The sequence below is a fragment of the Eriocheir sinensis genome, chromosome 39 (assembly GCF_024679095.1).
Source record: "Eriocheir sinensis breed Jianghai 21 chromosome 39, ASM2467909v1, whole genome shotgun sequence".
In the NCBI taxonomy this organism is placed as follows: Eukaryota; Metazoa; Arthropoda; class Malacostraca; order Decapoda; family Varunidae; genus Eriocheir; species Eriocheir sinensis.
The window spans coordinates 16,566,539-16,594,038 of NC_066547.1; the positions used below are offsets into that span (position 1 = coordinate 16,566,539).

General features: G+C 45.6%; 1 protein-coding gene across 1 annotated transcript in view; it reads right to left on the reverse strand.

Annotated features, from left to right (window-relative positions):
* Positions 1–3,316: 3,316 nt before the first annotated feature.
* Positions 3,317–27,500, reverse strand: part of LOC127009129 (hemicentin-1-like) — a 25,806-nt gene continuing 1,622 nt past the window's right edge. The window contains exons 2-7 of the mRNA XM_050881917.1: positions 26,028–26,209; positions 21,531–21,738; positions 17,357–17,527; positions 4,782–4,916; positions 3,616–3,678; positions 3,317–3,438 (exon numbers count right to left, since the gene is read on the reverse strand). Of these exons, the coding sequence (XP_050737874.1) occupies positions 3,317–3,438; positions 3,616–3,678; positions 4,782–4,916; positions 17,357–17,527; positions 21,531–21,738; positions 26,028–26,209 (881 nt within the window). The remainder of the gene's footprint in view (positions 3,439–3,615; positions 3,679–4,781; positions 4,917–17,356; positions 17,528–21,530; positions 21,739–26,027; positions 26,210–27,500) is intronic.

The window sequence follows — 27,500 nt, forward strand, 5'->3', positions numbered from 1 at the left end:
CGCACCTCTCACCAATCTCGTTAATTTGCTTTGTTTCGACAACGACTTCTGCAAGTTTTTCGTTGATGGGCCACTGGAAGACAAGAGGTTAGGGGCAGGGGAGGGAGTGAGAGGAGAAGAGAGGAGGGAGAGTAAGAAGGAAGAGTGATCAAGTGCAATGTGTGTGTGTGTGTGTGTGTGTGTGTGTGTGTGTGTGTGGATGGGTGAGAGTGTTATATTGAAGTTTGTAAAAGTGTGTGTGTGTGTGTGTGTGTGTGTGTGTGTGTATGTGTGTGTGTGTGTGTGTGTGTGTGTGTGTGTGTGTGTGTGTGTGTGTGTGTGTGTGTGTGCATAAGGGATGGAGTATTCGTATTCGGTATTCGTAATCGAACACATTTGAATACTGTATTTGGGTGTCTCCGTGTTTGTATTCCAATAGGTATTGATACAAATCAAAGTATTCTCATTCGTATTCGAATACAAGGGAAAAGTATTCCTATTCTGCGAATAATCTGAGATGTACTTCAAATTTTATTTAAAAAATCGCCGTTGTTCCTTACAACTCCAGGGCGGACGTGTAATAGTCGGGTATAGTACAGGTTGAGGAGCTCATTTATCTGTCGCATGACTTTATAACAGTGCTGTGCCCAGTTGTGTCACGGTATATTTCAATGAAAAATATTCATAAATGTAATCATCAATACGTTCAAGAAGTATTCGTAGTTGTATTCGAATTAAAACCATTTCAGTGTATTCGAATTCGTTGGAATTTAAAGTATTCGTATTCGAATACACAACTGTTGTATTCACTCCATCCATGGTGTGTGTGTGTGTGTGTGTGTGTGTGTGTGTGTGTGTGTGTGTGTGTGTGTGTGTGTGTGTGTGTGTGTGTGTACGAAGGAAAAATACATAAAAAAGGATTACCATGAAGAAGAGAAAGTGTTAAGGAGAAATATATGGAGAACAACAACAACAACAGCAGCAATGACAACAAGCAGTAACAGTGACAAATAATAACAAACACAAAAATAATAATAATGATAATAAGGATAATGATAATAATGAAAATAATGATAATAACAATAATAGGAATAACAACAGCAACCGCCACCACCACCACCACCACCACACTCAGTATCTATCTATCAATCTATCTATCCATCTATCAATCTATTTATCAACAGCTTATTATTATCAATACTACATTTATTACTTTTGAAATGTATAACAATTTAGGAACTATTTAAAGAAGCGGTTCTAGAAAAGGAGAAGAGAAAAGAGAAAGAGAGTATATATATATATATATATATATATATATATATATATATATATATATATATATATATATATAACATAGTAAAATTGTATGAAAATTGTATGAAAAAAAAAATTAGAGAGAGAGAGAGAGAGAGAGAGAGAGAGAGAGAGAGAGAGAGAGAGAGAGAGAGAGAGAGAGAGAGAGAGAGAGAGAGAGAGAGAGAGAGAGAGAGAGAGAGAGAGAGAGAGAGAGAGAGAGAGAGAGAGAGAGAGAGAGAAGAGATAAGGAAGAAAGAAAAAAGAATAGGAGAAAGCGAGGAGGAAAAGAAAGAAAAGAAAAAAACCGCAAAGAGTGAAAAAAAAAATCGATAAACAAATAAAAACAAAAACAAAAACAAAACGAAACAAAAAAACATAACAAACAAACAAAAAAAAACACAGGTGAGTCAGATTAAGTATAAGTATTTGCACAAAGTATAAGTAGTGTGTTAGATAAGTATTCCAAGTAATGATAAAAAAAAACTTCAAGTGTGTGTGTGTGTGTGTGTGTGTGTGTGTGTGTGTGTGTGTGTGTGTGTGTGTGTGTGTGTGTTTCATGCAGGTAAGGAACGTAAGGAAAGGTCTAATTAAGAAAACAACACCTGGTCAGCACGAATGGTCTATGTTGCATCTAGGGTATTGCGTCTGAGTGTTCCTTGTGTTGCATCCTCAGTCATCTAGAGCAACGGGGAGGAGGAGGAGGAGGAGGAGGAGGAGGAGGAGGAGGGGATGGGGGAAGGTTAAGGGAGGAAGGAAGGGAAAGAAGAACAGAAGAAAGGAAGACATGGATAAAGAAAGGAGGAGGAGGAGGAAGAGGAGGAAGAAGACGATGAAATGGATGAGGAAGAGGAGAAGAGGAAGAGGAAAGGAAGCGAGGAAAAGAGAAGAAATTCAGGAGAAAGAAATAAGAAGAATAGGAAGGGAGGAGGAGGAGGAGAAAGGGAATGAAAGGAAGGAAGGAAGGAAGGAGGGAAGGGAAAGAAAGGAGAGCGAGGATTACGGGGGAAGGAATGGGAGGGAGAGAGAGAGAAAGAGAGACACAGAGGGAGAGAAAAAGGGAGCCGGGAGAGAAAGAAAAAAAGAAAAAAGGGAGGAAAAGAAGATAGAAGGAGAGAGATAGGAGGAGGAGGAGGAGGGGGAGGAGGCGGAGGAGAAGGAAAAGAAAGAGAAGGAGAAAAGAGGGAGGAAATAAAGAAAGGTAAAGGAGGAGGAAGAGGATGAAGGAAGACGATAGAGACGACAAGGAGGAGGAGGAGGAGGAGGAGGAGGAGGAGGTATTATGTCAGAGGAAGAGGGAAAACTAACCAACACACACACACACACACACACACACACACACACACACACACACACACACACACACACACACACGCACCTTGAAGATGACAGAAGACCAGTAGACGGTCGTGAGATTTCTGTGGAAGGAAGAGTGAGGAGTGAGTGAGTGAGTGAGTAAGGAGGAGAGAGAGTGAGTGGAGTGGCAGTGAGTGAGAGGAGAGGAAATGTATATAACGAAACACTAACTTACTTTTTCTCTCCCTTCATTCCCCTCTCTTCATTCTTCTCCCTGCCTCCTCCTCCTCCTCCTCCTCTCCCCTCTCTCCTTTCTTTCCTTTTTTTTTCCTCTCCTCTTTCTTCATCTCTGACTTACTTTTTCTCTCCTTGCTTCCCTCTTCATCCTTCCTTCCTGCTGCTCTTCCCTCCTTCCTTCTTCTTCCTCTCCTCTTTACTCTCTTCCTTATTCCCTCTCTCATTCCATCTTATTCAATCTATTAAGTTCTTTCTTCTCCCATCTCTTTCTCCCTCCCTCACTCTCTCCTCATTTTCCAGTCTCTTCCTCATTCTCTCCTTTCTTTTCCTCCTATAAAAGCGAATCTGTTCTTCCTATGTAAACCGCTATGTATTTCTAATGTATTCCTATGTAGCTTCTATGTCTTCCCTGTGTCCTTTTCTATGTCTTCCTATGCATTTATCAATATTCCTTCTGTCTTCCTCACCGTTGAGCTCCACCGCCAGGCTCTTCTCCCCGTCTTGTCGTTGTCTATGGAGGTGTTGTGCGGTAGGTTGTGAAGTCCTCCTGCGTGATGTCGGAGATCGTCAGCATGGTCAGAATCTTCGGCGTGCTGTACCCCACCTGCGTCTCCTTCACCCGGAACCGACCGCCTGGAGGATGGGATAGACTTGTGAGGTGGTGGTGAGGGCTGATTAGAAAGGAACACGGAAGAAAGGGCAAAAGGTGGAGTATATTTAGTTTCCTTCATCCCTGAACTGCCAAATCTAACCTGGACCGTCCTGTCCCAATATACTATGCAGGGAAGCTACACTCTCCCACTCTCTCACCTGAAATGATCATCTTGCCGCTGCTGTCCTGCCAGAAGACGACAGGGCGCGGGTAGGGTGACGCTGCAGTTGATCGTGATAGAGTCCCTGAGGTAGGCGCCGATCATCTGGTGACTCAGGAAGACGGCTGGCTCGCGGTCTGGGGGTGGAGGTGGTGGTGATGATGGTGATGGTGGTGGTGGTGGTAGGGTGTTAGATAAATAGTTAAGAAGAAGGTTAAGTGTTGTGTGTGCGTGTGTGTGTGTGTGTGAGAAAGAGGAATGAAAACATGAAAGAAAAAAGGGAGAGAAAAAGAGAAAGAGGAGGAGGAGGAAAAAGAAGAAAGACATGGAAGAGGAGAAAGAGGAGGAGGAGGAGGAGATGGAAAAGGAGGAAGAGGACGGGGAGTTAGGGGGCGAATGAAAATGGAAAGAGAAGGATACAGGAGGAGGAGGAGGAGGAGGAGGAGATGGAAAAGGAGGAAGAGAACGGGGAGTTAGGAGGCGAATGAAAATGGAAAGAGAAGGATACAGGAGGAGGAGGAGGAGGAGGAGGAGGAGGAGGAGGAAGGGAGAGATAGAGAGAGAGAGAGAGAGAGAGAGAGAGAGAGAGAGAGAGAGAGAGAGAGCGACAGAGAGAGAGAGAGAGAGAGAGAGTTAATCCACAACAACGGTAAAAATCGCTCATATCTTCACTTTCACTTTCTTCCTCCCTCCCTTGATTGTTTTCCTCCCTTTTTCCTCCCTTTTTCCTCCCTTTTTTTCTCTCCCTTTTTTCCGCCTCCTTCTCTCGCCTTCAATTCCATTTCCGGTCTACTCTCTCTCTCTCTCTCCATCTATCTCTCTCTGTATCTATTCATCTATCTATCTATCTCTGTTGTTTTCCTTCCTCCTCTCTTTTATGTCTTTATCATCTACTGTTGTAACCTCCCCTTTCTCTTTCCTGCACCTTCCTTTCCTTTCTAACCTCTTATTTCTTTTCACCCTCTCTCTCATCTTCCCTTTCTTCTTCATTAACTGCAAGTCCTTCTGAATTTCTCACTTCCTATCCCTTCACCTCCTTCCCTTTACTTTCCTCTCTCTCTCTCTCTCTCTCTCTCTCTCTCACACACACACACACACACACACACACACACATACACTTCCTTTCCCTTCCCTCCTTCCTGGGCTTACATTCACGTTGAGCACCATCCGCTTGTTTGGGCGGCACACCGTTGGAGGCGATGCAGAGGTAGTGTCCCATGTCCCCGCGAGTGACCGTGTTGAAGGCGAGCACGGCGGTGGTTCGCTTCAGCCCGTCCTCGTCCACGGTGGTGCTGGAGGCTGTAGGGAGGGAGAAGAAGAGGAAGGTGAGGTGGCGGAGGATGCTGGGTTAAGGAGACAAAAAGAAGAAGGTTATAGTATGTAAAAGAGGGAGAATAGATGATGTATAATGCCGGGATGGTAAGAGAGAGATGAGAAGAAGGGGAAAAGGAGATTAGAAAATATTACTGAGATGAAAAAGAGAGGAAGATGAGGAGGTAGATGATGCTGGGATATGAAGAGAGAGAGGAAGAGAGATAAGAGGAGGTTGGGAAGGAAGAAGAGGGAGATGAAGAGATGAAAGATGCTGAAAGGTAGATAGAGAAAGTAGAGAAGAAAAAAAGGAAGTTAGGAGAGAAGAAAAAGAGAAAGATAAAGAGGAGGAGGATGCTGGGATAGAGAGATAAAGAGGAGAGAAGAAAGGAAATAAGAACGAGGATGCAAGGAAGAAGACATGGAAGAAGGGAAGTATCGGAAAGAGAAAAATAAAAGAGAAAGAAAGTATAAAGAAGAGGAGAGAAAGAAACAAAGAAAAAATCTCTACCGTTACAATAAAAAATAACACACACACACACACACACACACACACACACACACACACACACACACACACACACACACACAAACAAACAAACAAACAGGCTTCCAACAGGTTTAAAGACACAAATCCTTTTAGCCAATCGCGTCTCGTCGCCTTGAATGAAAAAAAAAGAAAAAAGAAAATAAAGAAAAAAATATGAAAAAAACTAGCAAGGATGTTGCTGAAACTTTCACATGAATGAGTCAAGAGAGGAGGAGGAGGAGGAGGAGGAGGAGGAGGAGGAGGAGGAGGAGGAGGAGGAAGGTCGAGTTAGTACTCCATGGAGGGCATAAAGAATGAAGTGGAGGAGGAGGAGGAAGAGGAAGAGGAGGAGGAGGAGGAGGAGGAGGAGGAGGAAAGGGAAGTGTATGAGGGAGAGAGAGAGAATGAGAGCAAGAGAGGAGGAAGAGAGCGTGTGAAAAGGAAAGAGGAAGGAAGGAAGGAAGGAAGACGAAGGGAAAAAGAGAAGGATGGGGGAAAGAAGGAAGGAAGGAAAGAAAGGCAGATGAAAAAGGGGAAAAGGAAGGAGAAAGGAGATACAAGAGGAAGGAGGGAGATGCGATAAAGGAGACAGGGAAGAAGGAAGAAAGGAGGAGAAATGGGCAGAGTAGAAAAGGGAGAAGGAAAGGGAGAGGAAGAAGAAGAGAGAGATGCGATAAAGGAGAGAGGGAAGAAGGAAGGAAGGAGGAAAAATGAGCAGAGGAGGAAAAGGAAATACGAAAATGAAAGAAAAAAAATAAGACACAGAGGAAAGGAAGGAACGAAGAAGGGGTTTAAGAAATAGACTTTGAGAAAAAGGAGAAAAAAACAAGGAGAGAGGAAGAGAAAAAGAGAATGAAAGAGGAAGAAAGAAAAGAAAGAAGAGGAAGGAGAGAAAGAAGAAAGGAAGGGAAAAATAGAAGAAGAGAAGGGGAAAGGAAAGAAGTGAGATGGGATAGGAGAGAAAGGGGGGGTGGAGGGGGATAGGGAGGAGGGGGCAGCGTGCGGGACAGGTTAAAATTTATAGGCAAAATATATTTCTTGGGTGAGCTGCGTTTCCCGAGAGCATGCGATAATAATGTAAATATTACCAAAGGGGGGAGAGAGAGAGAGAGAGAGAGAGAGAGAGAGAGAGAGAGAGCAATGGAGCTACTCAAAATTCCACACGTCAGCGTTTATGTTCCACTTCCCCCAATCACTTTTACCTCTCTCTCTCTCTCTCTCTCTGAAATACACTCACATACAATCATTTTTCCCTCCTCCTCTTCCTCCTTCTCCACCTCCTTCTTCTTCTTCATCTCCTCCTCCTCCAATCAATATTATATTTTACGCACTAAACGAAGGAGGAGGAGGAGGAGGAGGAGGAGGAGGAGGAGGAGGAAGAGGAGGAGGAGAGAGAACCACAATGCCCCCTCTCCTCCCATCGCCTCTCTCTCTCTCTCTCTCTCTCTCTCTCTCTCTCTCTCGAGCACCTCTTCCCGTCAAAACCCATTTCCACGTCGCCTTCCTATTACAACCGCGAAATTGGTCACACGGATTTTAATATTGTGTCCGATTTTTGCCTTTAGGAGAACTAGCAAGCGAGTTTTTTTTCTTTTTTTCTGATGTTCTTTTTCTCCTTTTTCTTGTGTTTTTTTTTCGTCTTCTTCAGTTTTCTTCATTTTCCTTCTTTTTCTTCCTTTTGTTCTTCTTGTTCTTGTTCTTCTCCTTTTTCTTCTTTTTCGTTCAGGTTTCCAATTATTTTCCTCAACAGTTCATCTCCATTTCTTTTCTTCTTTCCAATTCACTTCCTTCTCCTTCTTGCTTTCTTTCACTTTATTCGGTATATGTATATAGTCTCTCTCTCTCTCTCTCTCTCTCTCTCTCTCTCTCTCTCTCTCTCTCTCTCTCTCCTCTCTCTCTCTCTCTCTCTCTCTCTCTCTCCTCTCTGAAAACTCTCCTCCTTCTCCCCCCTCTGTAAAATTTAAAGGTTACTTTTCTCTTTTCTTTTTACTTTTTTCAATGTTTTCTTTATTTTTCTCGAGCTGTGTGTGTGTGTGTGTGTGTGTGTGTGAAGTCTTTAATCCTCACAGTTCATTTAATTTTTCTATCCTCTCTCTCTCTCTCTCTCTTTCTCTCTCTAAATCTTCCTTCCTCTCTCTTCTTTCGCTTATACCTTCTTCCTTTTCCTCCTCGTCGTCTTCTCTCTCTCTCTCTCTCTCTCTCTCTCTCTCTCTCTCTCTCACACACACACACACACACACACACACACACACACACACACACACACACTCTTTGATCACGTTTCTTCATTCTCTATTCACTCGTAATCCTGTTTTTTTCTCCCCAATCTTCCCTTTCCTACACAGTCCCTCTCCCTCCCTCTCTCTCTCCTTCCCTCCCTCTCTCTCCCTCCCTCCTTCGGGCTCCTTCAAGCGACGTTTATCCTGTGCCTACGAACTCAAGATTTCTGTTGGATTTTCCGGTTCCGAGCGCCTTTAGAGGGAGAAAATAGCATTGGCCATCAGTCAAAGGAAGGCGCCAGGCGGAAAATGACCAGAATGAGATTATTGCAACGCTAGACGGTCCCTCCTCCTCCTCCTCCTCCTCCTCCTCCTCCTCCGACTCTCTTTCTCCTCTTCCTCTTGTTGTTGTTGCTCCTTTCCTTCCCTCTTCTTCCTCCTCCTCCTCCTCTTCTTGTTTCTGGTTCTTTGATTTCGATTCTCTCTCCTCTTCGTTCTCCTCCTCTTCCTCTTCTTTTTTTCTCTACTCCTTCCTCGGTTTCCTCTTTATTCCTCTTTTCCTCTTTTTTCCTCTTTGCTGCTTTTTGTTTTGCTTCTTATAATTTTTCTATCTCCTGTTATTTACTCTCTTTCCTTTTTCCTCCAACTCCTTTTCCTATGTCCCCTTTTCTTCCTCCTCCTTATTATCATCTTCGTATAGTTCCTTCTCTTCCTATCATCACCATTTCTCCTCCTCATCCTCATCCACCATCACTACCCTCTCCTCCTCCTCCTCGACAACAGCTGGAGACGCCGCCGCGGGAGATCACTCAGCAGCTTTCTGGAGACGGACTGGAGATGAAGGTTCAAGTTTAGGCAGTATTCGAGGCGCTGGGCTGAGGGGACGCGAGGGAGTTTAGGAGCGGATGGATCGAAGCTGCCTGATTGTCTCACTGTGCTTGGTTGGGCCGTGTTGGTGTGGGTCTAATTTGCTGGTTAACTTATTGATTTTTTGTTGTTGTTCAGAATTAGCAGCTTCGACCTGACCTCTCTCTCCTTGCCCTCCCCCTCTCTCTTTCTCTCCTTCTCTCCTCCTGCCCCTCTCTCACTCTCCTTCTCTCCAGTGCCTTCCTCTTTCTCTCTCCTGCCTCCCTCTCTTCCTTGCCTCCCGTCTCTCTCTCTCCTTCCTCCTCACCTCCCTTTCCTTCCTCTTCCCCTCGCCTCCCTTGCCTCCTCAGCATCCCCTTTCCCTCTCCCTCTCTTTTGCAAGGTTACTTATGTGAGTTAGTGCATTATAGGATAGAGTAGTGTTAGTGTACGTTTTATTTTGGTAATATATGTATTTGTCTGTTTATTTTGAGTTTTTGTTAGGTGCTTATGTGAGTTAGTGTGGTATAGTATAGTTATTGGTATTAGTTATATAAGTTAGATCGACTATAGACGTTTTAAGATAGGGTGAGTTTCTTTTATACAAGTTAAATTATGGTGTTTTCTCTCTCTCTCTCTCTCTCTCTCTCTCTCTCTCTCTCTCTCTCTCTCTCTCTCTCTCTCGGTCTATAGTCCCAATGTCAATGAGTTGTGAGCGATTAAACTGATACGATTCAATACATTTTTTTTTCTACCTTCAACTCCTTATTTTTTTCTCTTTCAAGTGGCAATAAGGAAGCTTTTTGATACCTTTCCTTCTTCCTTCTTCTCTTTCTATCCTCTTTTTTTTATTTAATTCCTCTTTTTGAATGTTCGTGTCTGGGTTCTCTTTGCCTCCTCGGTGATATGGAGATTAAAAAAAAAATAAAGGAGAGGAAGAAAAAAGAAGAAAATGTAGCTATATCGTGTGTCTTCCATAGGGCTAAGGGTTTAATAATCTCTCTCTCTCTCCCTCCCTATCTATCTATCTATCTGTCTATCTATTTTAAGAGGAAAAAATTGTAATTGTATCGTGTGTCTTCCATAGGGCTAAGTGTTTAATAATCTCTCTCTCTCTCTCATATATATCTATAAAGGAAGAATATAACAAATGAAATCGTCCACGGGGAATGAGAGTGTTCGTAAAAATGTTCGTATGTAATTTTGTTTTTCTCTCTTCTGAAACATTACGTAAACACACACACACTCACACACACACACACACACACACACACACACACACACACACACACACGCGGGTCATTCTTCTCACTAACACTGACAGGAATGATTGCCCGGCCCTCTGTTGCTCCAGCTGTTACCTACTACTGTCTCTCCTCCTCCTCCTCCTCCTCCTCCTCCTCCTCCTCCTCCTCCTCCTCCTCCTCCTCCTCTTCCCTGACCTGCCCTTCCGTCTGTCTACTGTCCCACGCCTGCTCCTGATGTTCCTGCCACTGATTCGGGTTTTCAGTAGTAGTAGTAGTATAGTAAATGATAAGTAATAGTAGTAATTAGTAGTAGTAGTAGTAGCTAATAAGTAGTGATGATAGTAGTAGTAGTAGTAGTAGTAGTAGTAGTAGTCAGAATTAGCAGCTTGACATGATCTCTCTCTCTCTCTCTCTCTCTGCCTCCCCATCTCTCTCTCTCTCCTTCTCTCTCTCCTCCCTCCTCCTTTCTCCTTTCCTCTCTTCCTCTCTCTCTCTCTCTCTCTCTCTCTCTCTCTCTCTCTCTCTCTCTCTCTCTCTCTCTCACTCCTGCCTTCCCCTTCTCCCTCCTTCCCCCTTCCCCCTTCCTCCCTCTCCCCCCTCAGCCCCCAGGATCGAGTGGTCGCCGCGGGGAAAAACCTATTACACCTTCTGCTGCTTTTAACACAATTACCAAAATGCCCAAATTAAGATGCATACTATTGCCCCGGCTACAACAACAACAACTATTGGTGCTGGTAGTGGTGGTGGTGGTGCTGGGGCATTGTTGTTGTTGTTGTTGTTGTTGTTGTTGTTGTTTTTATTTTTGGTTATTTTTTTATTAGTTATTGTTTTTATTGTTGTTATTTCTGCTGTTATTGCTACTGGTGTCGCTACTACTACTACTACTACTACTACTACTACCACTACTACTACTACTACTACTACTACTACAACACCAGCACCAACATCACACTACAACATTTCGCAACGGCCCCGAAATGGAATGCGCTATGGGGAGTCTGCGTGTTCCCTATACATTATTTCACAAGCTTAAAGAGGTGCGCGTGAGGCTTGGCGGCTAAAACACTGTAAGCTTGATGGGCGCGCCAGGACGGGAGGTAACGGTGCAGCGCTCCACACCCCGCCGCCATACTTGTTGGTCTCGAGCTGGCAAAGGAAGAAGGAAGGACGCCGGACAGTGAAAGAGGAGAGGAGGGAGAGAAGAGGGAAGAAAGTAAGTAGGAAGAAGCAGGGAGAGATAGTTAAAGAAGGGTGAAGTGTTAGAGGAGAGGAAAGGAGAGTAAGTACAGGCTGGATGCGCCTTTTCTTAGCGACAGACTCGGCTCCCGGTAACATAACGTGGCGTTGAAAGAATTATACAGCATTTTTGAACAGGCTTGTGCTTTCTGCTCTGTCCCTTCTTGGTGACAGACTTTGCCTTCTCTAGCTTAGTATTAAAGAGCCTATATATCGCCTTTGAACTGGCTCAAGCTCTAACCAGTGTCCTCTCTTGGGATCCGGGTAAGGTTACTTGTATACATGGCAACACTACATCTACATAAACAGCTTCCAATTCCATCCAGCGTCTTTCCCTACCCTTGAGCAGAGTTGTCCCCCGTTAACACTGCATACAGAGGCCATCCACACAGCTTGTACAAATGGGGTCTTCAGTAGCATCCCGCTTGTGTTTCCCGGGCGCCAGACTTCCCTCCCGTTACCGTAGCATGCTGAGGCCCACACTAACATTATCTTCCATTAGTGTGTTAAGACCCCTTACTCCTGCCCACGTCTTTTCCCAGGGCAATAGACTGGGACGCGTTGACGTAGCATACACCTGTAACCTAATACTGGGCCTAAGATCAGTATTGTCAAACGCTTCCACCCCTCATATCAAAAGGAAATCATTCGGGTTCTAATGAATGTATTTTTAGGTTCATGGTACAGAAGAAGGGTCAAACTAACACTAGGGCCATAAAACTACCCTTGGAAATGCCCCCAAACTCTTCTGATGAAAGCCTAGTCAAATATGTGTGTCTGGGCGCCGAAGTGTTCAGCAGTATGACCCAAGCTTCCTCTCGCACCTTTTCCCCGGTAACAGACTTGGGTTCCCTTGACGTGGCACGCATCAGTCTTCTAAAATCAGTCCACGTATTTTCCCTCGGTAAATGACTCTGGGTTCCGTTAAAGTAGTTTGTGTAATCTAACTTAAGCGCTGCTTCTTCGGTAACAGACTTGGATGCCCTGAACGTAGGCTGCTAACAATGGGCTTCCTTTAGCTCTGAGGTGAAGTGTTACGACTCTGTATGTAGATGAGGAAGAGATGAGGAAGGAGTTATTGGGGCGTGTATGTTGTTTCTGAACGCTGAATGAATGGGAAGTATGGGTTCTCTGCCTGTCTGTCTGTCTGTCTGGCTGTCTGGCTGGCTGGCTGTCTGGCTGGCTGGCTACCTTCTCCTCTTTCTTTCCCTTCCTAGCTCACCCATCCACCCACTCACCCACACCCATCCACTCACACACAAAAGCAAGTTGGGGAGATGGTGGCTGAGTGGTTAGCGTGCCGGCGAAGCGTTCAGGAAGACCATCCACATGCAAACCTTCCTTCCTTCCTTCCTCCCCTAGTAACCAACACCCACGCCCGCTCCCACCCATACATATCCCCCACCTTCCACCCTTCTACTCACCCCCACACGCCCACACGTCCAGCCCCTACCCTCCCCAACACACAAACACAGACCCTCCTTCCTTCCTCCCCCACCTCTAACCAACACCCACGCCCGCTCCCACCCATACATATCCCACACCCTCCACCCTTCTACTCACTCTCACACGCCCACACATCCAACCCCTACCCCCCCCAACACACAAACACAGACCCTCCTTCCTTCCTCCCCACCTCTAACCAACACCCACGCCCGCTCCCACCCATACATATCCCACACCTTCCACACCTCTACTCACCCCCACACGCCCACACATCCAACCCCTACCCCCCCAACACACAAACACAGACCCTCCTTCCTTCCTCCCCACCTCTAACCAACACCCACGCCCGCTCCCACCCATACATATCCCCCACCTTCCACCCTTCTACTCACCCCCACACGCCCACACGTCCAGCCCCTACCCTCCCCAACACACAAACACAGACCCTCCTTCCTTCCTCCCTACCTCTAACCAACACCAAACCCCCACTCCCACACACCCTTCACCCATCCCCCCTCTCTCTCCCCCACCCCCCACACACCCACACGGCCGCCAAACTCACTCGTATTTACATTTCCGCGACGCACCATAACAGCGGAACGAGCAGTCATGGGTGGCGGCACTAAAAATAATAATGTGGGATGCCTTTGCTTGATTTCCCGAGGGCTCCGGTGACAAAATAAAAAGAGAGAGCGAGAGAGAGAGAGGGAGCGAGAGGGAGGAGGAGGAGGGGAGTGGAGGGAGAGAGAGAGAGAGACCAGCATAACCATTTAGTAATTTGCCTCACTCACTACGAGTCCTGGTTTGGTGGTGGTGGTGGTGGGTAAGGGAGGGTGGATTAAGGGAGGGAATGTCACCTATCTCTATTTACCTATCTGGCTAGTCGACTATCCAATGTTTTTCTGTTTTTCCTTCCTTACCTATATGATCCTTCTCCCATTCTTCCCTTCTTCCTTACCTAATGATTTCCTACCTATATGTTTCCTTACCTAATCAACCTGCCTTTCTTTCCTTCCTTCCTTCCTTCCTTCCTACTTTTCCTCCCTTCTCACCTCATTCCCACTTACGTCCCTATCCAATCTCCTCCCTTAATCTTCCTTTCCCTCCTCCCTACACCTCCCTTCCTCCCCCTCTCTCTCTCTCTCTCCACCTGACCCTCCCTACCTTCCTCTCCCTCTCCTCTACCTTACCTTACCTTACCCTCCTTCCAACCTCCCCTATCTTACCTTCCTCTCCCTCTCCCTCTCTCACCCTCTCTCCCTTCCATGTTTACCTGTCTTTCTCTCTCTCCCTTCCTTCCTCCCTCTCTCCCCCTCTCCTTTTTCCTCCTCCCTCCCATCACCTGCCTGCCTGCCCCCCCGGGACTCGCTGGCAGCCAATCACCGCGCTCCGTGGTAATAACCGTGACGTTTTAGCCAATGAGGTGCCGCCAAAGCCGTGACACTGACATTTTTCTGGCCAATCAGCGGCCCAGAACACACACACACACACACACACACACACACACACACACACACACACATGGATCGCCTCGTAGCCCGTGTTTTTCTTTATGATATGGTGTTTTTTTTGGGGGGGAGCGGAGGGGGGGGGGAAGTGTTTATATTTTGGATGTGGGTTTTTTTCTACTACTACTACTACTACTACTACTACTACTACTACTGATACTACTTTTTTATTCCTCTTTTTTATCTTTTCTTACTCATTGTTTTTCTTTCTCTTCCTCCTCTCATTCATTCATTCCCCTTCTTCTTCTCCGTCTCCTTCTCCTCTTCATTCTTATTCTCCTCCTCCTCCTCCTCCTCTTCCTCGTCCCTTCGTCCCCTCCTTCACCAGGGAACCATTACCTATTCCCTTGTTTTTGTGGCTTAAGTCCTTAGGTAGCGATAAAGAGGAGGAGGAGGAGGAGGAGGAGGAGGAGGAGGAGGAGGAAGGCAATAACAAAGAAGAGAGAGAGAGAGAGAGAGAATGCAAAGTAGTCTGAGTAATCTTTCTCATTCCCAATCTCTCTCTCTCTCTCTCTCTCTCTCTCTCCAATAGTGTCTCCCTTCCTTCCTCTCGAGGCTCATAAACTGTCGCGTCTCTCTCTCTCTCTCTCTCTCTCTCTCTCTCTCTCTCTCTCTCTCTCTCTCTCTCTCTCTCTCTCTCTCTCTCTCTGCACCTCATTTTTCTCCTCACTCCTCCTCCTCCTCTATCTTCTCTCCTCACTCCTTCACTTACCAAGGAGGGAAGGAGGGAGGGAGGAAGAGGGAGAGGGAAACGGGGAGGGAGAGAAAGAGGAGGGAGGAAGGGAGGGAAAGAGGGAAAGAAAGTGTGAAAAGGATAAGAAGGAAACACACACACACACACACACACACACACACACACACACACACACACACACACACACACACACACACACACACACACACACACACACACACACAGAGTCACTCAAATCGTTTCTGTTGTTTCTTCAATAACACCTTTTTTTCTTCTCGCATTTTTTTTTGTCGACCTTATTCCTTTTATCAACATTTGTTTTTACCTTTGACTAAGGAACGTTGATATGGTACTGACTAAGGAACGTTGATGTGGTACTGACTAAGGCAACGTAGAGAGTGATATTATATTTCTTTCTTTCTAATGCAACGTTGATGTGGTACTGACTAGGAACGTTGATGTGGTACTGACTAAGGGAACGTTGATATGGTACTGACTAAAGGAACGTTGATGTGGTACTGACTAAGGGAACGTTGGTATGGTACTGACTAAGGGAACGTTGATGTGGTACTGACTAAGGGAACGTTGATATGGTACTGACTTAGGGAACGTTGGTATGGTACTGACTAAGGGAACGTTGATGTGGTACTGACTAAGGGAACGTTGATATGGTACTGACTTAGGGAACGTTGATATGGTACTGACTTAGGGAACGTAGGTATGGTACTAACTAAGGGAACGTTGCTATGATACTGACTAAGGTACTGTAACTCAAACACACTACTATAAGCTTCCCTTATTAATAGGGATTAGAGAAAGATTGGAGAGAAAAGAAGAATTTGAGATATTACATTATATTACGAGATTTGAACCTTGATGTTGTACTGACAAAGCTTCTGTAATCTTCACTCACTACTAAAAATCATTCGTTATTAATAATGAATAGAGACAGAGAGATCCGAGAGAAAAAATGAAGTTATTTATGATAGTACATGTTGAATTAGGGGATAGCATGACACACACACACACACACACACACACACACACACACACACACTGCCCCCGCTCTCCAAACACACACACAGGCATACACAGACAGAGGGCGATAAAAAGTAACATGATTCTCCTCTCCAAAGCAATTACTGGCGGTTATTGTATAATGAAATAATTAATAGTTCAAAGGTGGGCCGCGTGTGTGGGCAGGTAAGGCAAAGGTGAACCAACAGGTGTGCCGGAAGTGGCTTAATGTTTACCTGTGTGTGTGTGTGTGTGTTCGTGTGTGTGTGTGTAGGGGGGAGAAAGAGAGAGAGGATGTGTGTGCTTGTGTGTGTTGTTTATTTGCAAAGTGGTTTAATCCTTGCTACGTTTGTGTGTGTGTGTGTGTGTGTGTGTGTGTGTGTGTGTGTGTGTGTGTGTGTGTGTGTACGAAGCAAACACAGAGATAAATAAAATAATAAAAAAACTTCTCTCTCTCTCATAAAAAAAAAACAGGAGGGCGAGAAATGGCAGCGAGAGAATAGAAAGAAAAGAGAAAAAGAAAAGAGGAAGGAAGACAAGATGAAAAGGCTGAAAAATGAACCGCGGGGAAAGAAAAAAAGAAAATAGAAAAGACTCGACCACAATTTCAAGCTGTCACTGGTAAGAGGAGGAGGAGGAGGAGGAGGAGAAGAAGAAGGGGGAGATAGAGAAAGAAGAGTGGGAAGAAGAGAAAGAATAAGAGATGAAGGAAGAGAAGGAGTAATATGAGGCGGAGGTTGTAGAAGAAGAGGAGGAAGAGGAGGAAGAGGAAGAAGAAGAGGAGAAGGAGGAGGAATATTAGGAGGAACAGGAGAGGACAAAGGAGGAGAAAGGAAAGAAGAATAGGAAAAAAAGAAGACGAGGAAGAGGAGGAGGAAGAGGAGGAGGAGGAGGAGGAGGAAATGGAGGAGGAGATAGAGAAGAGAAGGAAGAGTTGGAAAAAGAAGAGAGAAGGAAGAGGAGGAGTAATCGAAGGAGAAGAACAGGAGGAAGTGGAAGAAGAAGAAAAGGAAGAAGGGAAGCAGAATAAGAGGAAAAAGAAGACGAAGAAGAGGAGGAGAAAGAGGAGGAGGAGCAGGAAGAGGAGGAGGGTATAAATAGGAGAGGACGAAGAAGGAGATAGAGGAAAAAGAAGAAGAGGAGGAGAAGGAGGAAGAGGAGGAGGAAGAGGAGGAGAAAGAGGGGAGGGTATAAATATTTTCTTTTTCACTGTCCTGCCAGGTCGGGTATGAGCAGGGAATGAAAAATGAAAAAGAGAGGAAATAGCTCCCGCCAAGCTCGCCTTAATCTTTTTCCTCACCGCCCAAAATGCCTTCGCCGCAATGTCCTCCTTGAAATAAAATGCGGAGATATACTTGAAGAAGGAGAAGAAGGAGAAGAATTAAATGAACAGTGTGTGGGGGAAGGGAGTGTGTGTGTGTGTGTGTGTGTGTGTGTGTGTGTGTGAAGGGAAGGTGTTTATGTGTGTGTGTGTGTGTCTGTATTTGTCTGCATCTTTCACTGTACAAATGCAAGACACATACACATAGACAACACATATACGTACAGAGGTACACACAGGTATCACACAAGTATACACACACACACACACACACACACACACACATACGTCTCAGAATGGCAATATAAGCCTCACGATGTTTGAGATTATGCGCCTAGATTCTTAACTCCCTTCCGTCTACTTACGCACGGCGCCTGGCATTCCCTTGGTGGCGTAGCGAACTTGGCCGCCTCTCTCCTTGGTGAACTTGATCTCCGGCGCTGGGTAACCCTTCGCCCCGCACCGCAGCTGGGCCGGCGCATCCTCCTTCACCTCCACGTCCGTGCTCGTCTCCTCGTCCAAGATCTCCGGCGGAACTGTGATGGGATGGAGAGAGATGGAGTGACTGGGTATAGTATGGAGGGGAGTATTAGGATGACAGAAGGAGGGAGATTTGTGGAAAGGGGGAGGAGCAGGAGTAAGGGAGATGAGGGTGTGAAGGAAGGAGAAAGGTAGGAGGAAGGAGTATTAGAAAGGGAGATTAGGATGAGGGTGGGATTAAAAAAGGAGGAAGGGAGAAGAGAGAGAGAGAGAGAGAGAGAGAGAGAGAGAGAGAGAGAGAGAGAGTTACATCCTCTTTATATAGTGACTAATGGATATTTTCACTTAACACACATACACACACACACACACATACACACACACACACACACACACACACACACACACACATACACACACACACACACACCAATGCCAAACACACCCATCGCTCTTCATACACTAAAACAAAAACACACACACACACACACACACACACACACACACACACACACACACACACACACACACACACACACACAACGCTGAAAAACAAGCCAGCTACACCTCTTAATCTCCATCCCCTTCCCTCACGAAAACCAGGAAAAATGACTTGTCCCGCGTAAGGAAACTAGGAAAAAACACCCACTTGGTTCCCTAACCGAAAATTCGTAGCGAGGGAAAGTTAAGCCACTCGACACCTTGAATCTATGACGCTTATGCTCACTGGCTTCTACATAACACTGCATCCTTAACGCGGGCTGTGGGAGGTTACCATATCACCGTTTCAATCTCCATGCGTTGATCTTGTGTTGAAGAAGAGACGCTGGACAGGAGGCGTGAATTGAAAAGAAGGAAAGGAGAAGAGGAAGAAAGAGTAGATGGAGAGATGGATGGAAGGATGGAGGAATAAGGGAGATGGAGGTGTGAGGTGGGAGGGAGGATAAGAGCGAAAGGAAGGGAGAGATTAGGAGAATAAGGGAGTGAAAGAAAGGAGAGAAAAAAAAATGGAAAATACAACTATTGCAATAAAGTATAAAATTAATTAGTAAACATAAAAATACAGAAAAAATACAGGAAAGAAGAAAAATATAAGGAAAATATGTGAAGAAAAGAAGAAAAAAAAGAGATATATGGAGAGAGAGAGAGAGAGAGAGAGAGAGAGAGAGAGAGAGAGAGAGAGAGAGAGAGAGAGAGAGAGAGAGAGAGAGAGAGAGAGAGAGAGAGAGAGAGAGAGAGAGAGAGAGAGAGAGAGAGAGAGAGAGAGAGAGAGAGAGAGAGAGAGAGAGAAAGTCGTCAAACAGTCGTCCGATAAATCTTCTGGTGGTCGTTTGTCCCTTTTTGCTCCTCGTCTAAGGGGGAGAGGGAGAGGGAGGGGGAGAGGGGGATAGGGAGGGGGAGAGGGGGAGAGGGAGGGAGAGAGAGAACGCTTAAGGGGGTCTTTCTAAACGGGTCTTATAAAGAGAGTTTCCGGTTAAGGGAGGTGTTCCTAAGGGAGATTTAAAAAGGGATTCGTCTCATAAATAAAGGATCTAATTCTCTTTAAACACTCTAATATATTCACTACGATCCTTTGACCTCTTGTATCACCTTTGTAGAATCAGAATATATGCCGTAACTAGCCTTGTTGTTTGTCATTGTTTATTACTAATACTATCTCTATCATTATTATTTATTCTGATTCTACTAAAGAGGGAATTCGATCCTATTTAGGGGGATCTGAGCCTTTGAAGGGAGTCTGATCCTTCTAAGGGAGCCCAATCGTCCCGGAAGAAAGAATCGCTTCCCGAGGTGGATAAAAAACTCATTCCTAGTCACTGGACATGTCTAAAGTCTTCCTCTGGTATTGTCCTCCTCTTTTTCTTCTTTTCTTCTCTATCTTCTTTTTTCTCCTTCTTCTTCTTCTTCTTCCTCCTCCTCCTGTTTATCTTTCCTTACATACATTTTCTTTTTCTTCTCTATCTTTTTCTCTCCTCCTCCTCCTCTTTTTCTTCTTCTCTTCTTCTCTATCTTCTTTTTTCTCCTTCTTCTTCTTCTTCTTCCTCCTCCTCCTGTTTATCTTTCCTTACATACATTTTCTTTTTCTTCTCTATCTTTTTCTTCCTCCTCCTCCTCTTTTTCTTCTTCTCTTCTTCTCTTCCTCCTCCTTTTCTTTTCTTCTCTATCTTTTTCTTCCTCCTCCTCCTCTTTTTCTTCTTCTCTTCTTCTCTATCTTCTTTTTTCTCCTTCTTCTTCTTCCTCCTCCTCCTGTTTATCTTTCCTTACATACATTTTCTTTTTCTTCTCTATCTTTTTCTTCTTCCTCCTCCTCCTCCTCCTCTTCTTTCTCCTCCTTATCTTTCCCTTTAAATTGTTTCCTCTTCTTTCCTTCTTTACTTCCTTCTTCTTCCTCTTCCTCCTCCTCCTTATCTTTCCTTTTATATATCTTCTTTTTTTCTTCTTTCCTTCTTCTCTTCCTTCTTCTTCCTCTTCCTTCTCCTCCTTATCTTTCCCTTCAAATTGTTTCCAATTCTTTCCTTCCTTCTTCTTCTTCTTCCTCTTCTTACTTGTCTTCCTCTTCAATATGTTTTTTTTTCTTCTTTTTTCTTCTTCATCTTTTCATTCTTCGTTCAATCGATTTTAACTATTTTTCCTCCATTTTTCCTCCTGTTTTCTTGCTTCCCTTCCTTCCCTTTACTTTTTTCTAACTCATCTCTTTCCCCTCTTTTCATTTTTCCTTCTTCATCTTCCTTTACTCTCCCTTCTTCTCCCTTCCTCTTCTTTTCCTACTCCATAACTCTTCCTTCCTCTTCCCCTTCTCATTTATTCTATTCATCCTCCTCCCTTCCCTTCTCGTTCCCTTTCCCTTCCTCAACCCTTCTTCTTTTCACTTTCTTCCTCCTACCTTCCCCTTCCTTTCCCTCTGCCATCTCCCTTCCTATCCCTCCCTTCCTTTTCCACTTCTCATCCTACTTAAATTTTCATCCTCCCTTCTTCCTCCTCCCTCCTCCTACTCCTCCTCCCCCTGAGAGTTGTGTAAAGTGAATCCTGTTTCGAGTCTGAATCAGCGAATCGATCCTCTTTTTTTTTTTTTTTTTTATCTTTGTGGTCGTGTGAGGGACGAGGCAGACTTTTAGGGCCGACTGACGACCCCTAACACACACACACACACACACACACACACACAAACACATATGGCCGGTAAGCTTCCAAGAGACTTCAAGCGAGCGGTCAAGGCCAGGAGGAGGAGGAGGAGGAGGAGGAGGAGGAGGAGGAGGAGGGTGAATGAATACAATGGTGGAAAAAAGAATGAAAGAGGTTGAGAGGAAAACAAACAACAGCAAAAACAACTACAAGAAGAAGAATTGAAAGAGGAAGAAGAGGAATAGGAAGAGGAGGAAGAGGAAGAAGAGGAAGAAGGGAGAGATTTTTGGATTCAACTTCGATAGAGGCAAAAGAAAAGAACAGGAGAGGAAAATGAAGAAGATAATTGGTAAGAGAAAAAGAAAGAGGAAAAGTTGAAAATAAGAAAGAGGAGGAGGAAGAGGAGGAGGCGGAGGAGGAGGAGGAGGAGGAGGAGGAGGAGGAGGATCTTAGGGTTCAATTTGGGTGGAGGCAGAAGGTACTCCCGAGGGCTGGGCTTTACGACACAGTTTATTTTCCGTGTTTATGGTAATGCTGAAGGGGGGGCGAGGAGGAGGAGGAGGAGGAGGAGGAGGAGGAGGAGGAGGAGGAGGGATGCTATAAATCGCAGAGTTGTCTTAGGTGACGAAGGGAGGTAGATATGGTGAGAGGGAGGGAGAGAGAGGAAGGGAAGGGAAGGGAAGGGAAGGGAAGGGAGAAGGGATGGGAAGGGAAGGGAAGAGAAGAGGAGGTTTGGAATGCAATGGAAGGGAAGGGAAGGACATCCACCCTTCTTCTCCCCTTTTTCCATCTTTCTCTCCCTTAGACATCCTCTATCTCCCCTTCCTTTACTCCCTTTCTCTCCCTCTCTTCATCTTCAACATCCTTCTTTCTATCCTTCCTTCCGCCTCTCCCTCAGAAGCCCCTCTATCCCTCCCTTCCTTCCCCCGTACTCACCCACCACCTCGAGGTAGCCCTGCTTGGAGATCGGCGGCACGGTGTTGATCTGACACATGTAGTTGCCGCGGTCCGTCAGGTTCACGTTCTCGAGGTGCAGGAACCAGGTGGTGTTGTCGCTGTGGCGGACGCGGATGCGGTAGTTACGGGAGATCATGGTGTTGGAGATGCTGAGGAGCGTCTGCGTGTCCGCCTTCATCCACGCGATCTGGTGAGGGAGCACGGGGAAGTCTTGCGTTAGAATGTTGGACGGGAAGGTACGTAGGGTTAAGGAGATAAGAGTTCAAAGTTTTGGGTATACTAGCGAGGTCTTTGTATGTTTGATTTCATCCACGTGATCTGTTGAGAGAGTGGTGGAAGTCTTGCATTAGAGCATTGGGTGAGAGTTTACATAAGGGAAGGAACTAAGGAGAAAAGGAAATCAACATATTGTTTATGCTAAGAAGAGTCTTTGTATGCTTAACTAAACTAACGTAATCCAAGAAGGTGAGAGAATAATGAGTCTTGCGCTAGGGAGTTGGACGGTATTAAAGAAAGGGAAAGTGTAAAAGGAGACAATTGTACTGAGAGAAAGGTGATTATAGTGTTAAGAACTACATAGACACTAAATAATAAGAAAAGGAAGAGACACACACACACACACACACACACACACACGGGACAGACAGACGGACAGACAAGAGGCGGACAAAGGAAGTGTGTGTGTGTGTGTGTGTGTGTGTGTGTGGGTGTGTGTGTGTGTGTGTGTGTGTGTGTGTGTGTGTTTGAAACTTTTAAGTACCAGTGAGGGATCGAACTGTTTACAATGGTGGACTCAAGGCTGTCAGGAAGGAGGGAAGGAAGGAGGGATGGAAGGAAGGAAGAAAGAAAGGAAGGAAGGAAGGAAGGAAGGAAGGAAGGTGAGGAAGAGAGGAATGAATGAAGGAAGGAAGGAAGGAAGGAATGAAGGAAGGTCTGAAGGAAGGAAGGAAGGAGGGAAGGAAAGGAAGGAAGGAAGGAAGGAAGGAAGGAAGGAAGGAAGGAAGGTAAAATGAACAATATAAGCGAATGGACTGAGAAAAGGTTTAAGAAAAGGTTTTAAACAGATGTCTTAGAATCCAATCCCTTATAGTATTTCCGTCTATAGATACCTTAAACTTATTATTGATATGTTTTAATTAGATTTTTATAGCAGATTATTCAACTTTATTTAACATTCTCTATACTCTTCTTCTTTATCATTTCTCCCTCTTAAGGGCTTCTAATCCCTCTGTTCCTCTTCTCTTTCATATATAGTTTTTCTTCTCTCTTCCATCTCTCCTTCTTTCACCTAACTCCCTATTTTCTTTTTCTTAGCATTTCTCTTTCCTCTTCCTTCGTTTCCTTTTTCGCTTTCTCTTGCGTTTCTTGTATCCTTTTCCCTTCCCTTCGTTCTCTTCTCTTTTCCTCTTTTAATCCCTTTTTCATCCCTTTCCCTGTTCCATCATTCATCCCTCTCTCCTGCTTCCTTCCTTCCTTTCTTTCACTCCCTTCCATTAACTTTCCTTCCCTTCTCATCCATCCTGTTTCCTTTCTCTTACTCTTTAAACCTTTCCTATTCCTTACTTCTTCATATCTCCGATTTGCTACAGTCACCTTCCTCTTCCTTCTCCTCCTCCTCCTCCTCCTCTCTGTTGGCTGTTGGTTAATATTCTCAATCTACACTCTGCCTCTCGCCTTGCTGTCAGATCCTGTTAGTCCGCCCTGAGCTGTCCAGATCCCTCACACAGACACACACACACACACACACACACACACGCACAGTTGTTGTATATTCTGTTTCTTATGTAGTGGTGGTAGTAGTAGTAGTAGTAGTAGTAGTAGTAGTAGTAGCAGTAGTAGTAGTAGAAGTAGTAGTAGTAGTATCTCTCTCTCTCTCTCTCTCTCTCTCTATCTACCTGAGAGAGAGAGAGAGAGAGAGAGAAATTGAAATTGTGAAGACACCAATAACCCAGACTTACTACCCATCATATTACGCTCTCTCTCTCTCTTCCTCCTATTCTCATTTGTCTCCCTCTTCCCTTTCCTCCTTCTCCTCTCCCTTATTCTTTCCCTTATCTTAATTCCTCCCTTCCTTCCCTCTCTCTCTCCCTCCCCCCTCACCTCCTTCTCCCTTTCCCTCTCTTCTCTCTCCTTTCCTCCCCTTCTTTCTCTCTCCTCTCACGTGCCCTTCTTTTCCCTTCCTCCTCTCTACACCTTTCCTCCCTCCCTTCCTTTCCTTACCCTTCCCTCTCTCTATCTCCCTCACTTCCCTTCACTCCCCTTCCCTTCCTCCTCTCAAACCTTCACCTTTCCTACTCTACCCCTTCATCTCCCTCCCCCCTTCCCCCCCTCTCCCCCCCCCCTTGAGCTCCCCGGCCCGTCAGTAAAGTGTTTATTCCCCTCGTAAAAAAGCTACTCCAGGATTTCCCTCAGGAGCGCCGACCCCCCTTTTTGACCTCCCCCGTTTTGACCTCCCATTTCACTCCCTCCACTCCCTCACCTCCCTCCTCTCTCCCTTTTTTTCTCTCTCTCCATCCCACGTCACCTCCCTCCCTCCCGAGAGAGAGAGAGAGAGAGGGTGGGAAGGGAGAGAAGAGAAAGGGTGATGATGATGAAGTAAGGTAATGAGGAAGAAGAGAAAGAGAGGGAGAAAAGAGATAGAGAGAAGGAGGAAAGGGAGATTGAAGTGAGGAAAGATTGAGGAAAAGGAAAAGGAAGGAAAGGAGGGAAAGAGGAAATACAGAGGAAGCAGAGGTGAGGAAGGAGGAGAACGAAGCAAGAAAGGGAAGGAAGAGACAGAAGGAGAGAGAGGAAAGGAAGGGAGGACGGAAGGAGGGAGGGAAGAGAGGAAGGGAGGTAGGCATTAAGGGAGGAAGGGAGAAGACAAGAGGTGATCAGGGAGGGAGAGAAACACACTTGCCTCACAATGCGAAGAGTCAATAGAGTTTAACCTTGCAATAAAAGTAGTAGTAATAGTAGTAGTAGTAGTAGTAGTAGTAGTAGTAGTAGTAGTAGTAGTAGTAGTAGTAGTAGTAGTAGTAGTAGTAGTAGTAGTAGTAGTAGTAGTAGTAGTAGTAGTAGTAGATGCAGTAATAATAATAATAATAATAATAATAATAATAATAATAATAATAATAATAATAATAATAATAATAATAGGAGGACAAGGAGGAGGATTAGGAGGAGGAGGAGGAGGAGGAGGAGGAGGAGGAGGAGTGGAGGAGGAGGAGGAGGAGGAGGAGGAGGAGGAGGAGGAGGAGGACAGTATCTCCAGCATCTGAACACGCTCCATGAGGAGGTGGAGGAGAGAGTGAGAGGTTAGAGGAGAGGGAAAAGGAGGTGGCAGTGAGATCTTTCCTTCCTTCCTTCCTTTCTTTCTTTTTTCCTAATTCATTCATTCCTTCCCTTAGTTCCTTCCTTCCTTCCTTCCTTCCTTCCCTCCTTCCTTCTCTTCTACCCTTCTTCCTTCCCCCTTTTTTCTCTCTTCCTATATCTTTATCTGTTACTCTTGCATTACCGCTTCTAAACTCTCCTCCTCCTCCTCCTCCTCCTCCTCCTCCTCCTCCTCCTCCTCCTCCTCCACTTATTCAGCAATTAAATCAAAGATAATTAAGTCATTTACTTTTTTCTATAAGGCACCGCTTATCAGGAAAGGGAGGAGGAGGAGGAGGTAAAGAAGAAGAAGAAGAAGAAGAAGAAGAGAATGAGAGAGAGAGAGAGAGAGAGAGAGAGAGAGAGAGAGAGAGAGAGAGAGAGAAAATCAGCAAGGAACTCTGGGTAATGTCCCCCACCAGACCGACAAGTATTTTCCCTCCTCCTCCTCCTCCTCCTCCTCCTCCTCCGCCTCCTCCTCCTCCTTCTCTTCCCTCTATCTTTCCCCTTATTCCCTCTCCCAATGTTTACTTCTCCACTCCTCCAAGGCCCCATTAACTCTCTCTCTCTCTCTCTCTCTCTCTCTCTCTCTCTCTCTCTCTCTCTCTCTCTCTCTCATAACACGATTACATAATTTATAACAGAGAATATAAGAAGTGTATCACTCAGTCAGTCAGTCAGTCAGTCAGCTCTCCCTTTCACCCATCTCCTCCTCTTCCTTCCCCTTCCTTTATCCCTCCCCTTTCATCCCCTTCCTTCCTTCACGACCCTTCTTCCTTCTCCTTTCTTCAATAACGCCCTTCTCTTGTCTTCCCTTTCCTCACAGCACTCCTCTCCTTCCCCAATTTCTCTACTTCACCCCTTTCCCTATACCCCCTTCCTTCTCGTGTCCTTTGTCCCTCTCCTTCCATCCCTTCCTTCCCCTTCCTTTCCATTCCTCTGATCACTCACCTTCCCATTTCTTCCTCTCCCTTCCCCCATCCTACCTCTCTCTTTTCCTTCCTTCCCCTTCCTTTTCCTCTTCCATTCTACCTTATTCCTCTCCCTCAACAACCCCTCGCTCCTTCCTTTCTTCATCCACCTTTCCAGTTTTACCTCTCCCCTGCCCCCCCTTCCCCTCCTCACCTGGTGGCTGCCGAGGTTCTTGACGGAGCAGCGCATGGTCCCGTCCCTGCCCACCACCACCGTCTGGTTCTCCACCTCCTCCGTGAAGTGGGGTCGCGGTGCAGCGGTGGGCGGCGCGGCGACCTTCTCCCACGCGACCCGCGACACCTGGTTCGACGGGACCACGATCTGACTGGCCACACCTGCGGAGGAAAAAGAGTAAGTGTTAAGGGGGTGTGGTGGTGGTGGTGGTGGTGATGGTGGTGGTGGTGGAGTTGTAGTAGTAATAGTGGTTGTTGTTGTAGTAGTATTGGTAGCTGCTGTTAGAAGTAGTAGTAGTAGGAGTAGTAGTAGTAGTAGAAGTAGTAGTAATAGTAGTAGTAGTAGTAGTAGTAGTAGTAGTAGTAGTAGTAGTAGAGTAGAGAGAGAGAGAGAGAGAGAGAGAGAGAGAGAGAGAGAGAGAGAGAGAGAGAGAGAGAGAGATCAGACGGCTTTAATCCTCGGCTTGTGCTCCTGTTTGATGTCTCATTTCCAGCCGATCCTCAGCCTGACCCCGGCCAGGCTGCGTACGGCTGGGTCAACAGTCGGAGGAGGAGGAGGAGGAGGAGGAGGAGGAGGAGGAGGGGGAGGAGGACCTAAGGAAGATGTAACGGAGGAATAGTATAGGAAGGACGAGGATGAGGAGGTAGAGGATGCAGCGAAGGAGGAGGGGAAGGAGAAGGAGGAGGAGGAGGAGGAATAGGAAGGCAGGAGAAAGCTGGGGCATGGAAGGAGAAGGAGGAAGAGGAGAAGGAGGAAGACGAAAATCATGGAGAGGGAAGAGGAGGAGGAGGAGAAGGAGGAAGAGGAGGAGGAGGAGGAGGAGGAGGAGGAGGAGGAAGAGGACTGGAGTATTGTCTCTCTTGGAAGGATAATGGAAGAGAGAGAGAGAGAGCACCACAAAAATCAAGCGGAAATTGAAATTGCAACGCGTCAGAAATATTCATAAAAAGAAATAAAAAAAAGAAATAATAAAAAACAAGCTTGAGAGAGATTATAACAGAGGGGTTTAAATAACTCTCTCTCTCTCTCTCTCTCTCTCTCTCTCTCTCTCTCTCTCTCTCTCTCTCTCTCTCGATGTTATTAAAAAATATTTCTGTACACACACACACACACACACACACACACACACTCTCTCTCTCTCTCTCTCTCTCTCTCTCTCTCTCTCTCTCTCTCTCTCTCTCAATATTGTGGTTTAGGGATTCAAGGGTTCAGGGTTCGAATCCGGCTCAGAGCGGTGGGTTTAGACTCATCGAATTGTTGTTTCAGAGCAATGGAGAAAATTAAATTAGGGAGGGAGAGAGGGAGGAGGAGGAGGGAGAGGAGGGGAGGAGGAGAGAGGAAGAGAGGAGAGAGAGAGACAGAGAGAGAGAGAGAGAGAGAGAGAGAGAGAGAGAGAGAGAGAGAGAGAGAGAGAGAGAGAGAGAGATTGTCCTTCTGTGTTTATTGAAGATT